The sequence below is a fragment of the Mirounga leonina genome, unplaced genomic scaffold (assembly GCF_011800145.1).
Source record: "Mirounga leonina isolate KUSES-001 unplaced genomic scaffold, KU_Mleo_1.0 Mir_170, whole genome shotgun sequence".
Lineage (NCBI taxonomy): Eukaryota > Metazoa > Chordata > Mammalia > Carnivora > Phocidae > Mirounga > Mirounga leonina.
The window spans coordinates 7,303,499-7,316,111 of NW_023270433.1; the positions used below are offsets into that span (position 1 = coordinate 7,303,499).

The 12,613-nt window shown below is 51.0% G+C and overlaps 1 protein-coding gene across 1 annotated transcript; it reads right to left on the reverse strand.

Moving 5' to 3' along the window:
- Window positions 1-3,145: 3,145 nt before the first annotated feature.
- COQ4 (coenzyme Q4) lies at window positions 3,146-12,545 on the reverse strand. The gene is made up of 6 exons (XM_035015711.1): window positions 12,077-12,545; window positions 10,684-10,780; window positions 10,043-10,145; window positions 4,867-4,996; window positions 4,246-4,339; window positions 3,146-3,734 (listed from the first exon to the last, which is right to left on the reverse strand). Exons 1-6 carry the CDS (start codon window positions 12,354-12,356, stop codon window positions 3,554-3,556), a joined length of 885 nt encoding a protein of 294 aa, XP_034871602.1. The 5' UTR covers window positions 12,357-12,545; the 3' UTR covers window positions 3,146-3,553.
- Window positions 12,546-12,613: the final 68 nt, after the last annotated feature.

Genomic DNA, 12,613 nt, shown 5'->3' on the forward strand with positions numbered 1-12,613 from the left:
GATTTTAGGGACGCCTGGGTGGCTCAGTCGGTTAAGCGTCTGCCTTCAGCTCAGGTCATGATCCCAGGGTCCTGGGATCGAGTCCCGCATCGGGGTCCCTGCTCCGCGGGGAGCCTGCTTCTCCCTCTGCCTCTGTCTCTCTCTCTGTCTCTCATGAATGAATAAATAAAATCTTTAAAAAAAAATAAAAATAAAAAAAGATTTTATCTGTAAGCAATCTCTACGCCTGACATGGGGTTTGAACTTACAACCCCAAGATCAAGAGTCCCATGCTCTATAGACTGAGCCAGCCAGGCGCCCCTTCAGTGTCCTCATTATAGAATGGGGATACAGTCATCACGGTCCCTGCCTCCTAGGGCTGGGTATGGACTCAACAAGATGATGCGCCCACGTCAAAGGCCCTCAGCTGCTATAACCGCTCAACTCCGAGAGGGCAGGGATGCAGCTGTCTCCATCGCTGTGGGACTCCCAGCGTTTGGCCAACACTCAGAAGGTATTTGGGAAATAACCAGAGACTAGTGGGCTTGTGCGTCAGGATACACAGACCGGGGGCTGTGTGGTGGGAAATGTGACTGGAAAGGTCTTTGTGTGCCAGGCTGAGGAGTTTATCCTGGGGGCAGTGAAGAGCCACTGAGGGTTCCTAAGGGCAGGAGCTGGGTGCTATTGTTTGTGGGACAGGCTGAGCTTGGGCTGACCTCACAGTGGGCTCCTTTCCACTGACATGATCCCCATCTCCCCTGCGTTGGATAATTAACATCAGCACTTAAACCTCCAGGCTTGCCCGATGAGAGACCGACATTTGGACTCACTTGAAGGCACTAAAGTTCCCCAAGGGACCGAAGTGGTTTGGCCCCTGGCACACCGTGGATGCTTATCCTGTAGATGATGGTTACATTTGGCATTAGGACCTCTGAACTATGGAAGTCCTCACACGCTGGGTGTGTGCAAAATAAACACCTCTGGCTTCATTGTGTACATGGTGACTTCAGAGAGCTCGAAGGACCTTCCTGGAAAATGACAGCTTCTACTTCCTAAACACGGACTATGTGCTAAATCACTACACATGCATAATGGCCCTGCTGTGGGATAGGTATATACTCTCCCCGTGTTACAGGTGGGGAGCCAGAGGCTCAAAGGGTCGATGGGACTACTGCAAGGGTGCAGGGCTGGTCAGGGGCAGGGCCAGGTCTGTCTGTCCTCAGAGCCTGTGTCCCCAAACATTGCTCTGAGGCTAGCTACAAATGGCTTTTGTCAGGCAGAGGGAAAGAGAGCTTTCCCTGAGCTACCTGGAGAGGACTCAAGACCTGTGTGTCCCAGAACAAGCTCCCCAAACCTGAGACCCCCGGTCTTCACCGTGAAGTGAGGTTGTTGTGGGGTTCTCTGCTCTGGGCTTAGCGTCCACTCTTTCAACTAATGAAGCAGCAAGCCCCTACTGTGTGCCAAGCACTATTCCCAACAGTGAGGGGAAAGAACGAGGTTCCCTGCCCTCCTGGGGCTGACACAGAACTCATAAATAAATGAACAAATAAGATAGTTTCAGAGTGGTAAGAGCCAGAAAGAAAAGAAGGTGACATGGTGTGGTGCGGTAAGGGGGAGGGCACTTCTTCAAGTGGGTGGGCAGGACAGGCTTCTCCAAGGAGGTGCCATTTGAACACAAATGTGAATGACAAGTAGTTGACCATGTGATGACCTGGGGACAGAATGCTATTCCCAAAGATAGGAAGAAGGCCAACATAGTTTATTGAGATGAGGATGAAGTTTCTAGGTAGAAGCTGGCAAAGACTTATGGGCTTTGGTGAGAACTAAGGAAATGGTAGCTCTTTGCCAGTAGAACTTTTTTCCAGTCACGAGTTGGTGGCAAAAATGCCACCTTAAGATCTGGAGACCAGACTCCATTCCCAGCTAATCATGATGCCCAGTGCCCATCTCTCCAATGCTGTAAAGGCTCAGGGTTATTCAGGTACCAAGTGGCTGGAGCAGGTGAAGTCCCCAGTTGGGCAGAGAAGGCATTCTGTGAGCCTGACCTTTTCCCTCAAACCTGGCACTGTTGACTTTTACTGATGTGGGGGTAGGGGTGCCTGGACTCTAGAAAGCTGTGGAAACATGACAGATCCAGAAAGGTGGCCCATACTGCAAAGATGGATTAGGTCTGGAAAGCTCACCCCAATCTCCTCCTCCTTCTGCAGAAAATCAAAGAGCTCAGGACAAGGCTTCCCTCTTGAAAAGGCCCTGGATCTAAGGTAGGCCTCCAGCCTCCCACCTCCGTCACTGGGAGCCTTGGGCTGGGATGTGGTCGGCACAAGGTAGGCTGAGGCCCTGGTGTGGCAGTGTGGGGCAGGTTTCAGACAACCCCTGGTTCTAGTCCCAGCTCTGCTCCTATTGCCTCATTAGTAAAATAGAAGTAATAACACATCTCTTTGGGTTGTTGGAGGCATCAGTGCAATAATGTGTGCATCTCAATTGCTTAGGCACATAGTACAGCTATAAAACTGTAGCCCTTATTATGGATAGGGAAACTGAGGCACAGGAAACACACCCAGGAAGTCTTGTGGCATGTGTTCTAGTTACTTCAGGCAATTCCTTGCTTATCTCTAGGCCTTAGTTGTCCTATCCACACAATGGGGAGCTGGCCCCCCAAAACTCTAAAGGCTCTGCCATCTTGAGAGTGTTTCTGGTTTCTAAATCCCAAGACAGGGCTAGCCACTCTTGCAATGATACTTTCACCCCTTGCCCCTGACCCAAAGAATATGCCTGGGTGCCACTCCAAAATGAACCAGCAGCCTCACAGCTGCCTCCTCACCTGTGAACACAATAGGAATAATCGCTTTCTGCCCCTGGGGCCCTTCCTTGGAAGCCCTTCCAGAATCCTCACAGGAACCCTAGGAAGTGGGCGTTGGTTCTCTTCCCCTTTTCCTGATGATGAAATGGGCTGAAAAGGGGAACAAACTTGCCCTAAGTCCCTCTGCTGGAAAACAATGGAGGAATTGGGAATTTGAATCCCAGTCTGTCTGGCTTCAGACCAAAGGAAAGAGGACAAGTAGCTGAAGCTCAGGCTGGAGGGGATGTCTGTCCTTGGTGCTCAAAGGCCCAAAGCCGCCAGAGCCATGCGGAGCCCTGGGCAAAGGCTGAAGAAGCGGACACTTGGTCTGATGGCAGACTTTATTCAGACAGTAGAGACTCACCTGTCCCTTCTCAGGTCTTTGGAACTGGTATAGCCCTTCCTCCTGGAGGACACCCAGCCTGGCGCCCAGAAAACCCTCATTGGCAGGGATGGGTCCAGAACAGGAGTAGTGGACCTGAGACACCCCAGCACCAGGCTGGACGACTGATTCTCCCTCACATCTGGTGCTCTTTGGGCAGCTCCTGGCTCTCCTGGGAGCTCCGCTGCCCTGCATGCTCCCTCCTGGGGTGGTCCTCAAAGCCACTCAACAGTGGTTATGACAAATTATGACAAATGAAGTCCAAGGGTCAGTGTTGAAAGAAAAGGAACAAAGGTAATGGCCAAAGAATCCTCCGCCTCTAGGGGAGGTTGGGTGGTGGTGTGGGCAGCAGCTCAGGGCCTACGCCAGGCCCCTGACATGCACGGTGGGGGGTCTGTGATGCCCAGCTCCTCCCGTAGAGCCCTCAGGGGCTGCTCCCAGCGCCGCTCGTAGTACAAGTTGAGGACGCACGGGGCTCTGCGCCCATTTTGAATTGCCCATGGGATCAGCTCTGAAACCAGCACTTGCAGGCTCCTGTGGGGCAGCAGAGGAAAAAAGACATAAGGTCCCCAGGGCTGGGCACACTATGTGCCCAGAAGTTGATGTACATTTTCTCAGTCCTCACAAATACCTTAAAAAGAAGGTAGTTATTATCCCCATTAGCAGATGAGGAGACAGAAACTCAGTGAGGTAAAATCTTGTGTCCAAAGCCATACATTTTGAATATGCCAAAGCCCAGATTTCAATCAAGGGCTACCTAACTCCAGGAACTAACACTGGATTTGCTGCCCCACCCCCTCAATTCCATGTTCTGAACCAACACTGAGGCCTGGCCCGGGAGACCCTAGAGTCCTGTGAAACATCCAGGCTTCACTCACTGCACTGGAGACCCTGCGCCAGGCCAGTTACACCCTCCTGCCCCATTCTTTCTACCCTGGCTTCCTGGAGAACATTGGGGCTGCTCAGGAAGGCTGCATGCTTGTCCCATTTCCTGGATCCTGGTTCCTCTGAGCTCTCCCCAACCCCTCACCACTTGAGAACTTACTGGGCACTGAGTCGGATCGGTCCAAAGAGGGCACCCAGGATGCACATGGGCAGGCCGGTCTGGACAGCCTCAAACCACTTCACCACGATCTCCCCTGGGGGGCAGGGCGAGGAATGGGGTGGGAGGTGAGAAGGGCCCAGGAAGAGAGGCCATGGTGCTCCTGGCAGAACAGCGCAAAGCATCTGCTCCTCTTTGATCTCTGTAGGGTTGGCCATGCCCAGTCCTGGCCCATCTGGGCCTTAGAGCACTTGGCTTGGGGTGAAGGTGAGGGTCCAAGAAAGAGTAGGAGGTAAGGGCTGGGAAGGAAGCTTGGGGTCAGAGTGCAGAGGACTCCAAAAGCCAGGCTGAGAAGTCCAGGGTGGTTCCTACAGGCCTTAGGGAGTTGTGGAGGATTTCAGAGCAGGGAGCCCCGAGGCTTGGATGCTGCTACATCAGCTTAGGAACCACAGAGGCAGTGGGGTGGAGAGATGCTGTGTGGCACAGATGCTACCAAGATGTTCGGAAAGCAGAAAATGAGGCACTGAGCTAGTGTGTGTCAGACCCGGGTGGACAGGCTGGCTGCAACACCCCACCCCACTCTGCCCATCCCCCCTCTCGAGGCAGCTGGGGGCTACCACTCACCCAGGATGTTGGTGGGCATCCCCAGCAGGGTGTGGAGCATATCGTGAACCTCCCGGTACCGCTGGATCACATAGGCTAGCTCCTCATCGTCCACGAATCGGGCGGGTGCTCGGGTATCTGGGGAGACTCTCTGACAACCATGAACCTCCCCTCAATCTCTTCCCAACTATTCCCAATGCCAAACTGGCCAGCCTCTTCTTGACTGTCAACCACTCCCACCAAACTCATACCATGGAGCATTTCCGTCCATACCTGCCAACAGGGGAGTCCTCGGGTAGAGAACATGGTGGCACTGACACCCCCATGGGCTACCCACACATAATGTCCAAGCCTGCTGGAATTTATGGCAAAGCAGCTCCTGGCGGTAGGGGGAAGCGATGTTTAAGGGGATAAGGTTTCAGTTTTACAAGATGGAAAAGCTCTGGAGGTTGGTTTCACAACAATGTGAATATATTCAACGCTACTGAACTGTCCACTTAGAGATGGTTAAGATGACAGCTCTTTTTTTTTCTTTCTTTAAAGTAAACTCTAGGGGTGCCTGGTTGGCTCAGTTGTTAAGCACCTGCCTTCGGCTCAAGTCATGATCCCAGCGTCCTGGGATTGGGCCCCGCATCAGGGTCCCTGCTCAGCGGGAAGCCTGCTTCTCCCTCTCCCACTCCCCCTGCTTGTGTTCCTTCTCTCACTCTCTCTCTCTCTGTCAAATAAATAAATAAAAAATCTTGAGAAAAAAAAAGAAATGTATAACTTATAAAAAATAAATAAATAAATAAATAAAGTAAACTCTACCCCCAACGTGGGGCTAGAACTCACAACCCTGAGATCAAGAGTCACACACTCTTCTGACTGAGCCAGCTAGGCACCCCTGAGATGGCAACTCTTATGTTATCTTACCTTAAGTTATACCATGTTATGTTTTTTTAACTACAAGTAGAAATAAAATGGAGAGAAAAAGGAAAAAAGAAGTTTCCAGGGCCCCTGATACTTTCTTTTTTAAAGATTTAATTTGGGGGGGGGCACCTGGCTGGCTCAGTTGGTTGAGCATCTGCCTTCAGCTCAGGTCATGGAGCGCTGCATGGGGTCCCTGCTCAGTGGGGAGTCTGCTTCTCCCTCACTCAAATAAATAAAATTTATTTATATATTTGAGAGAGAGAGAGAGAGATGGTGCATGCACACATAGGGGAGGGAGGAAGAATCCCAAGCAGACTCCAGGCTGAGTGCGGAGCCCAACGCAGGGCTCGATCCCAGGACCCTGAGATCACGACCTGAGCCAAAACCAAGAGTCAACACTTAATTGACTGTGCCACCCAGGCATCCCTAATTTTTTAAAGTAGTCTCTACACCCAACGTGGGGCTCGAACTCATAATCCCAAGATCAAGAGTCGCATGCTCCACCCACTGAGCCAGCCAGGTGCCCGGGCCCCAATCCTTCACATGAGCAGTTCCCAGCCTAGGGTGCTCTCCCCCACCACCCGCAGCTTCACCTTGACAATTCCTACCTGTCCTTTCTGACTCGCCTTAAGTGTCCCTGCTGCAGGGAGGCTGTCCGTGACCTTCAGACTGCTAAGGTCCACATTATGGTCTCTTGCAGCATCCCGTACCTTGTATTGTGATGTGCATTGTATGTGCCCCTCTTCTAGACCTGGACTTTTCAGTATGGCAGTCACTCACCCCATGTGGCCACCGAGCCTGGAAATGGGACAGTTCCAACCTAGCTGCAGTGGCGTAAAATGCACACTGGGTTTCAAAGACTTGGTGTGAGGAGAACAATGTGAAATCTTAGTAATTTAGAACGATCGATTACATGTTGAAATGATAGTATTTTCAGTACACTGGATTAAATAAAATAGGCTATTAAAGTTAATTCCACCTGTCTCTTTTTGCTTTTACTGAAGTGTCTAACAGCAGACTAGAAGTGACCTATCAGCTTGGGTTCGCTTTCTGTGAATGGTGCCATAGTGGTCTTCCAGCTGCACATGGATGCTGGCTGCTTTGTTCACTGTTCTATCTCCAGGGACTTTTCTGACCCCAGGAAGGGATGAACTGTCCCTCTGATCCACCCATCGCCTCTCTGAGTCCTCAGCAGCACCCATGCAGAATGGGAGCAGCCTAGTGTTCCTGTTCCCAAAGCATGGTCTCAGCCTGTCCAGAGGCCAAAGGATCTGATGTCTTCATTTCTTTGGGGCTGCTGGCTCAGTGCCTTGGTCTGTGTCTGTGATCTCCCTGGGTCCCAGTTCCTAATTTCTTCTTGAGGGAGTTCTATATGCTATGCAAAGCTGAGGGTGATCAGAGTGATAGCAATTATATTTATTGAGTACCTACTACGTGCCAGCACTGTATGAAGTCCTTTACATATATCATCATTAGGCATCCTTATGACCATCTGGAGGTAGATACTTTAGGAGCCTCAGATAAAGATAAGAAAAATGAGGTTCAGAGAAGTTAAGTAACTTGCCCAATATCATGCAGCTAATCAAGTGGCTGAATCAGGATTTGAAACAAAGTCTACTGGATTCCAAAGCCAGTACCTTAATATCCATTAATTATAAGCCATGTAAGTGCCCTGGAAGATAAACATTAGGTCCCCTGACCTCAGATAAAGAATATGAGGCTCAGAGAAGTCAAATAATTTGTCCAGGGCCATAAAGCTGGGAAGAGAGGTAGGATTCTAATTCAGGCTACTCTTAACTCCAGAGCCCAGGCCCATAATCTTAATGCCACAGATGACCATACCCCCTACCAATGACAGCCTCAGGGAAGGTGGCCTCACCTTGAACTTTGATCTCAATCTCTGCTATTCCTTCACATTCTGTGGGCTGCTGGTTTCAGTGCCCTACAAGTGTCACAGTCTCTATGGCTATTATCACAACTAGGGCTGAGACTGGGCAGGCTGCCCAGGGAGGTCCTGGCAGTCCCATCCCCTCCACAGCAACAAGATGAAAGGCTCTGGGGACTTCAGAAGAAGGCGGCCACCCTGGTGGGTTTCCCATTGATGAAGTAACTTGCTTCCTGGTAACATCTGAGGAGATGGTGGAAAATGGGGCAGGATCAAGTGTCAGGAGAGTATGGGGAGCAGTTTATTTTCTCAGGAACAAATAATCTTCGAGAGCAGTAGCTTCTCAACTGTCCACCGGGGGATATTTGCAATGTCTGCAGAGATTTAGGGCTGTCATAACTTAGTGGGAGTGCTGCTAGCATCTATGTGTAGAGGCCAGGGGTGCTGCTGACCACGCTGGAAAGCACCGGGCAGCCCCTACCAACAGAGAATCATATGTTCCTGGGGCGCCTGGGTGGCTCCGCCACTTAAGCATCTGCCTTCAGCTCAGGTCATGATCTCAGGGTCCTGGGATCGAGCCCCGTGTCAGTCTCCCTGCTCAGCAGGGAGTCTGCGTCTCCTTCTCCCTCCTCCCAACTCATGCTCTTTTTCTCTCTCAAATAAATTATATAAATAGATAGATAGATAGATAGATAGATAGAATTATCTGGCCCGAAAAGTCAATAGTGCTGGGGGCTAAGAAGCCTAGTTCTAGAGCAACCTGCAGTGGGCTGGAGAACCACTTGACAGAGGTGCTTTGATGAGATGTGTGTATATGGGGATGGAAGGGTTGGGACAGGGAAGGTGGCCCAGCTGTGTCCTAAGGTCCTTTTATAAATCGTTACTATCCTACTGGAAACCCTCAGTGTCTTCTATTGCTCCTATTACAAAATACAGACTTCTTCCCGTGGCTGGCAGGGTCTGGGCTAGCTCTCCTCCCAGCCACCGGCCGTCTGTCCTCCACTCACTTTTCCTTTTCTTTTTTCCTTTTTTCAGTTTTCCTTTTCTTTTTTGTTTTTTTAAAGATTTTATTTATTTATGAGAGAGAGAGAGAGAGAAAGCGCACACGTAAGCGATAGAGTGAGAGCAGGGGGAGTGGCAGAGCGAGAAGCAGACTCTCAGCTGAGCAAGGAGCCCGATGTGGGGCTCGATCCCAGGCCCCTGAGTTCATGACCTGAGCTGAAGGCAGATGCTTAACCCACTGAGCCACCCAGGTGCCCCATTTTCCTTTTCTTAAACACACAGGGCCTTGCACTTGCCAGAACCCCTGTTCCTCCTCATCTCTCCTTAGGGCTGGCTCCTCCTCTTCCGAGTCTCCTCAGAGGGGCCTCCTGTGACCTCCCTATGGGAAGTGGCCACCTCTGACCCCGCCTCCTTGTCCTCTCTCAGGAGGTTGTTCTCACAGCACCATCTGCTAGAATGGAAGCTCCACAAAGGCAGGCTCTTTGCTGGTTTCATTCACTGTATCTCAATTACTGAGAACAGTGCTGTACATTCCAAGGAGTCAATAAATATTTGACCTGAATTTTTATATGAAATTTTTTTCTTTTATTACTTGATTTCCTCCCCAAACCAGAATATTAGCGCCACAAGAGCAGGACTTTGTCTGTCTGGTTCACCATTCTATCCCCAGCACCTGGAACAATGGGTGACAATTGGCAGATCCTGAACACATGAATGAGTTCCTCAGCAGTTGGGACTCTCCCCACCAGCTCCTGTCCTCCCTGCCTGGGGCAGAGAGTGCCACAAGTGCCACAACTTGTCATACCCTGGGGAAAACACTGACTCTAGAACACGAGGACATAATACAGCAGTTAAGAGCATGATCTGGGGACACCTGGCTGGCTTAGTCGGTGGAGTATGCAATTTTTGATCTCGGGTTTGTGAGTTCAAGCCCCACATTGGGTATAGAGACAGACTTAAAAATAAAATCTTGAAAAAAAAAAAAAAAAGGCATGATGTGAGTATGAATACTGCCTCCATTCATACTCGGTGTATGAAATCATCAAGTTGCTTAAGTGCTCTGAGCCTCATTTCTTCATCTATTAAAGGGGATGATAATAGGACATACTCGGCAGGGAGGGTCAAGCATGAACCTTCCTGTTGGGAGGGTTCAGCAAGATCAGGTATGAGTCTGGCAGCTGACACCCAGTAAGCGGCTACTGGATACTGGCCAGTATTATTGCTTGGAGTTCCTGGCCCATTTGCCTGTCCCATAGAACGTGACAAAGCCTTGGCACAAGAGACAAAAAACACACCCGCCCATGGTGGCCAATCAGGACTCCTCCTTCCTCAGGACATCACTCCCATGCCCTTCTCTGCCTTTCCTAGTGATTGCCAAATGCACAGAAGCTGGAAACTCACATTTACATGCAAGAAACGCAGATACTCTTGGCCAAGGGAGCCCTCAGGCAGACTACGGAGCTTGTCCAGGTCAAGGGTAGACAGAGAGATCCGGGGACGCTCCCTGCAAGGCAGAAGGAAGGACTTAGGTACTGGGAGGGCAGCAGCAAAGGCAGGTGCGAGGCCAGCTAGAGCAAAGGTTTGGGAAGTGAAGGGGCAGAGAGCAACGATGGGGCCCACAAATCCTATTGTAGGACCTGCTTCTGGCCAGGACAGTGGCAGGGACTGAGGAGACTACCGCAAGCCAAGGTCATGGTTCCTGCCCGCAGTGGCATAATCTAGGGAGCAAGCCTCAGGTGGGATCAGGGTACCCACAAAGGACACTGCAGGGGGGTGGGGGTTATAGCTAGCCTGTTATGGGAGCTTAGGGAAGGCAGAGGGCCCTGTGGTGGGATCTAGGCTGAGGCCACCACATTGCACTACCCACGGGTCATCATAGTGTGTGTGTGAATGGCACCCATGGAGTTGGGCAGTGCCCAGCATGCGCAGCCCTCCATGGCCTGGGCATCAAGAAGAGCTCCCTAGAGGAACACAGTGTGACTCCAGAGAGGTCAGGATCCCCAGAGAATGTCCCCAATCCCCCAGGCACAGCTGGGACCTACTGCAGGATCTCAGCACCCTCTGGATCATTCCTCATCTGGTCCCTGAGGACCTTCAGGGCACCGTGTCCTGTGGTCTCCCCTAGAACTGCGACCATGTCTGAAAGGAAAGAAATGGGGACAAATGGAAGATATAATCTTAGGTAAGTTACTGGACCCCATCTGAGCCTGTCTCCTACATGATAAACCAAAACCCTATCTCCTCTTAGTTACGAGGATTCATGTTAAACATTTAGCAAGTCACCTGGCACACAGTAAGGGTTCAATATATGTACCTATAGTCATTATCATTGTATTTATTTAACGGGCTGATGTGGCTCTGGTTAGCACAGTGCTCTAAAGAGTTTATAAGTCACTTTTACACCCATTATTACAACGGATTATCATGCCTCCATTGATTACAGGCTTTGAATCAGAGTGCTAGGTTTGGGTTCAGGTGCAATCACTGTCTAAGTGAACTTGTGCAAAATGCTTTACATTTCCAAGCCTCAGGGCACTAATTTATGAAATGTGGAGAACACCTTTCTTACAGGGTTAATGTGAAAAATCAAGAACGTCATGCATATAAAACATTTAGTGCAGTGAGCAACCAGCATTAGGGCTCAGTGAGCAGTTAGCACTGCCATTTCAATTGGTAGGAGTAATAATCCTTTCCAGACTTAGAATCCTGAGAATGAGAAAAGTACTATAGAACCCTAAGATGTTCCAGTCATACAACCATGAGCATCTGCTATGTGCCAGGCACAATCTAAAACATGCTGATACAATGCAACAGGGCAGTCGGGGTGTCTGACCTCATAAACTTTAATTTTTATTGGGGTGTTATAATTTAATGTACGTTATAACAAACTTCGTAAATCATCTGTTTAGTACACAGGTTCTTAATGTGGCTGGATGACAGAATCTTCCGGTAGGTAGTTTATTTAAAAATGCTGGCCCTGGGCGCCTGGGTGGCTTAGATGGTTAAGCGTCTGCCTTCGGCTCAGGTCATGATCTCAGGGTCCTGGGATCGAGTCCCGAATCGGGCTTCCTGCTCCTTGGGAGCCTGCTTCTCCCTCTGCCTCTCTCTCGCTCTCCGTCTCTCATGAATAAATAAATAAAATCTTAAAAAAAAAAAATTTTAAAAAAATAAATAAAAATAAAAATGCTGGCCCTTCCTCTCCTCCCCAGGCTCGGGCTCATTCGGACTGAGCTCAGGGTGGGCCCTAGACATCTGCATTTTTGTGAACCTTGCGCGTGATGATGGGATGCAGCCAGATTTGGGAACCCCGACCTAGTCTATTCTCGTTACCCCTAGGGGACGGGGTAGAGAGAGAGGTGGGCACCTGCCCAGGTTCCCCAGGCAAGGGTGCGCGCCGACCCCCCGCTGCCCTCCCGGGAGCGCCGGCAACCTTACCGTGGCGGTACGGGTTATAGAGAGACATTCCGGCCGAGCCGGCGGCCAGCAGCGCCTTCTGCAGCGGGGAAGTGGGGATGTGCCCCGGGTAGAGCAGGCCGTTGGCGCCATGGCGCACGCCTCGGAGCGGCACAGCTACTGGGCAAAAAAAAAAGGCCGCGGTCAGACGAGCCTGGCGCCCCAGGCCTCCCTCCCGCCTCTGCCACTTGCCTGCAGCCGCCCCCCGGAGGCCGCCAACTCGGCGGAGAGGGCGCAGGGCCGAGCGCAGCAGCGTCCCCATGGCAGCGGGCACCAGCCGGCTTTGAAGGAGGCACGGACAGGAGAGGGCCCTATCGCTAAGTAAGAGAAGGAAACCCAGGCGACCTGTCCACCACCTACTCCCACCGAAGCAAAACTCTCCCCATTTCCCCTCACTCCCAGAAAGGCTCCCCCGTGATCCCTGCTCGGGGTTCAGCGCCCGGCACTACTGCCCTCTCCTCCGTGCGTTTTCCCCGAGGCCAATAAAGACGTGAACCTCTTCCGGCTGCGAAACGTGGC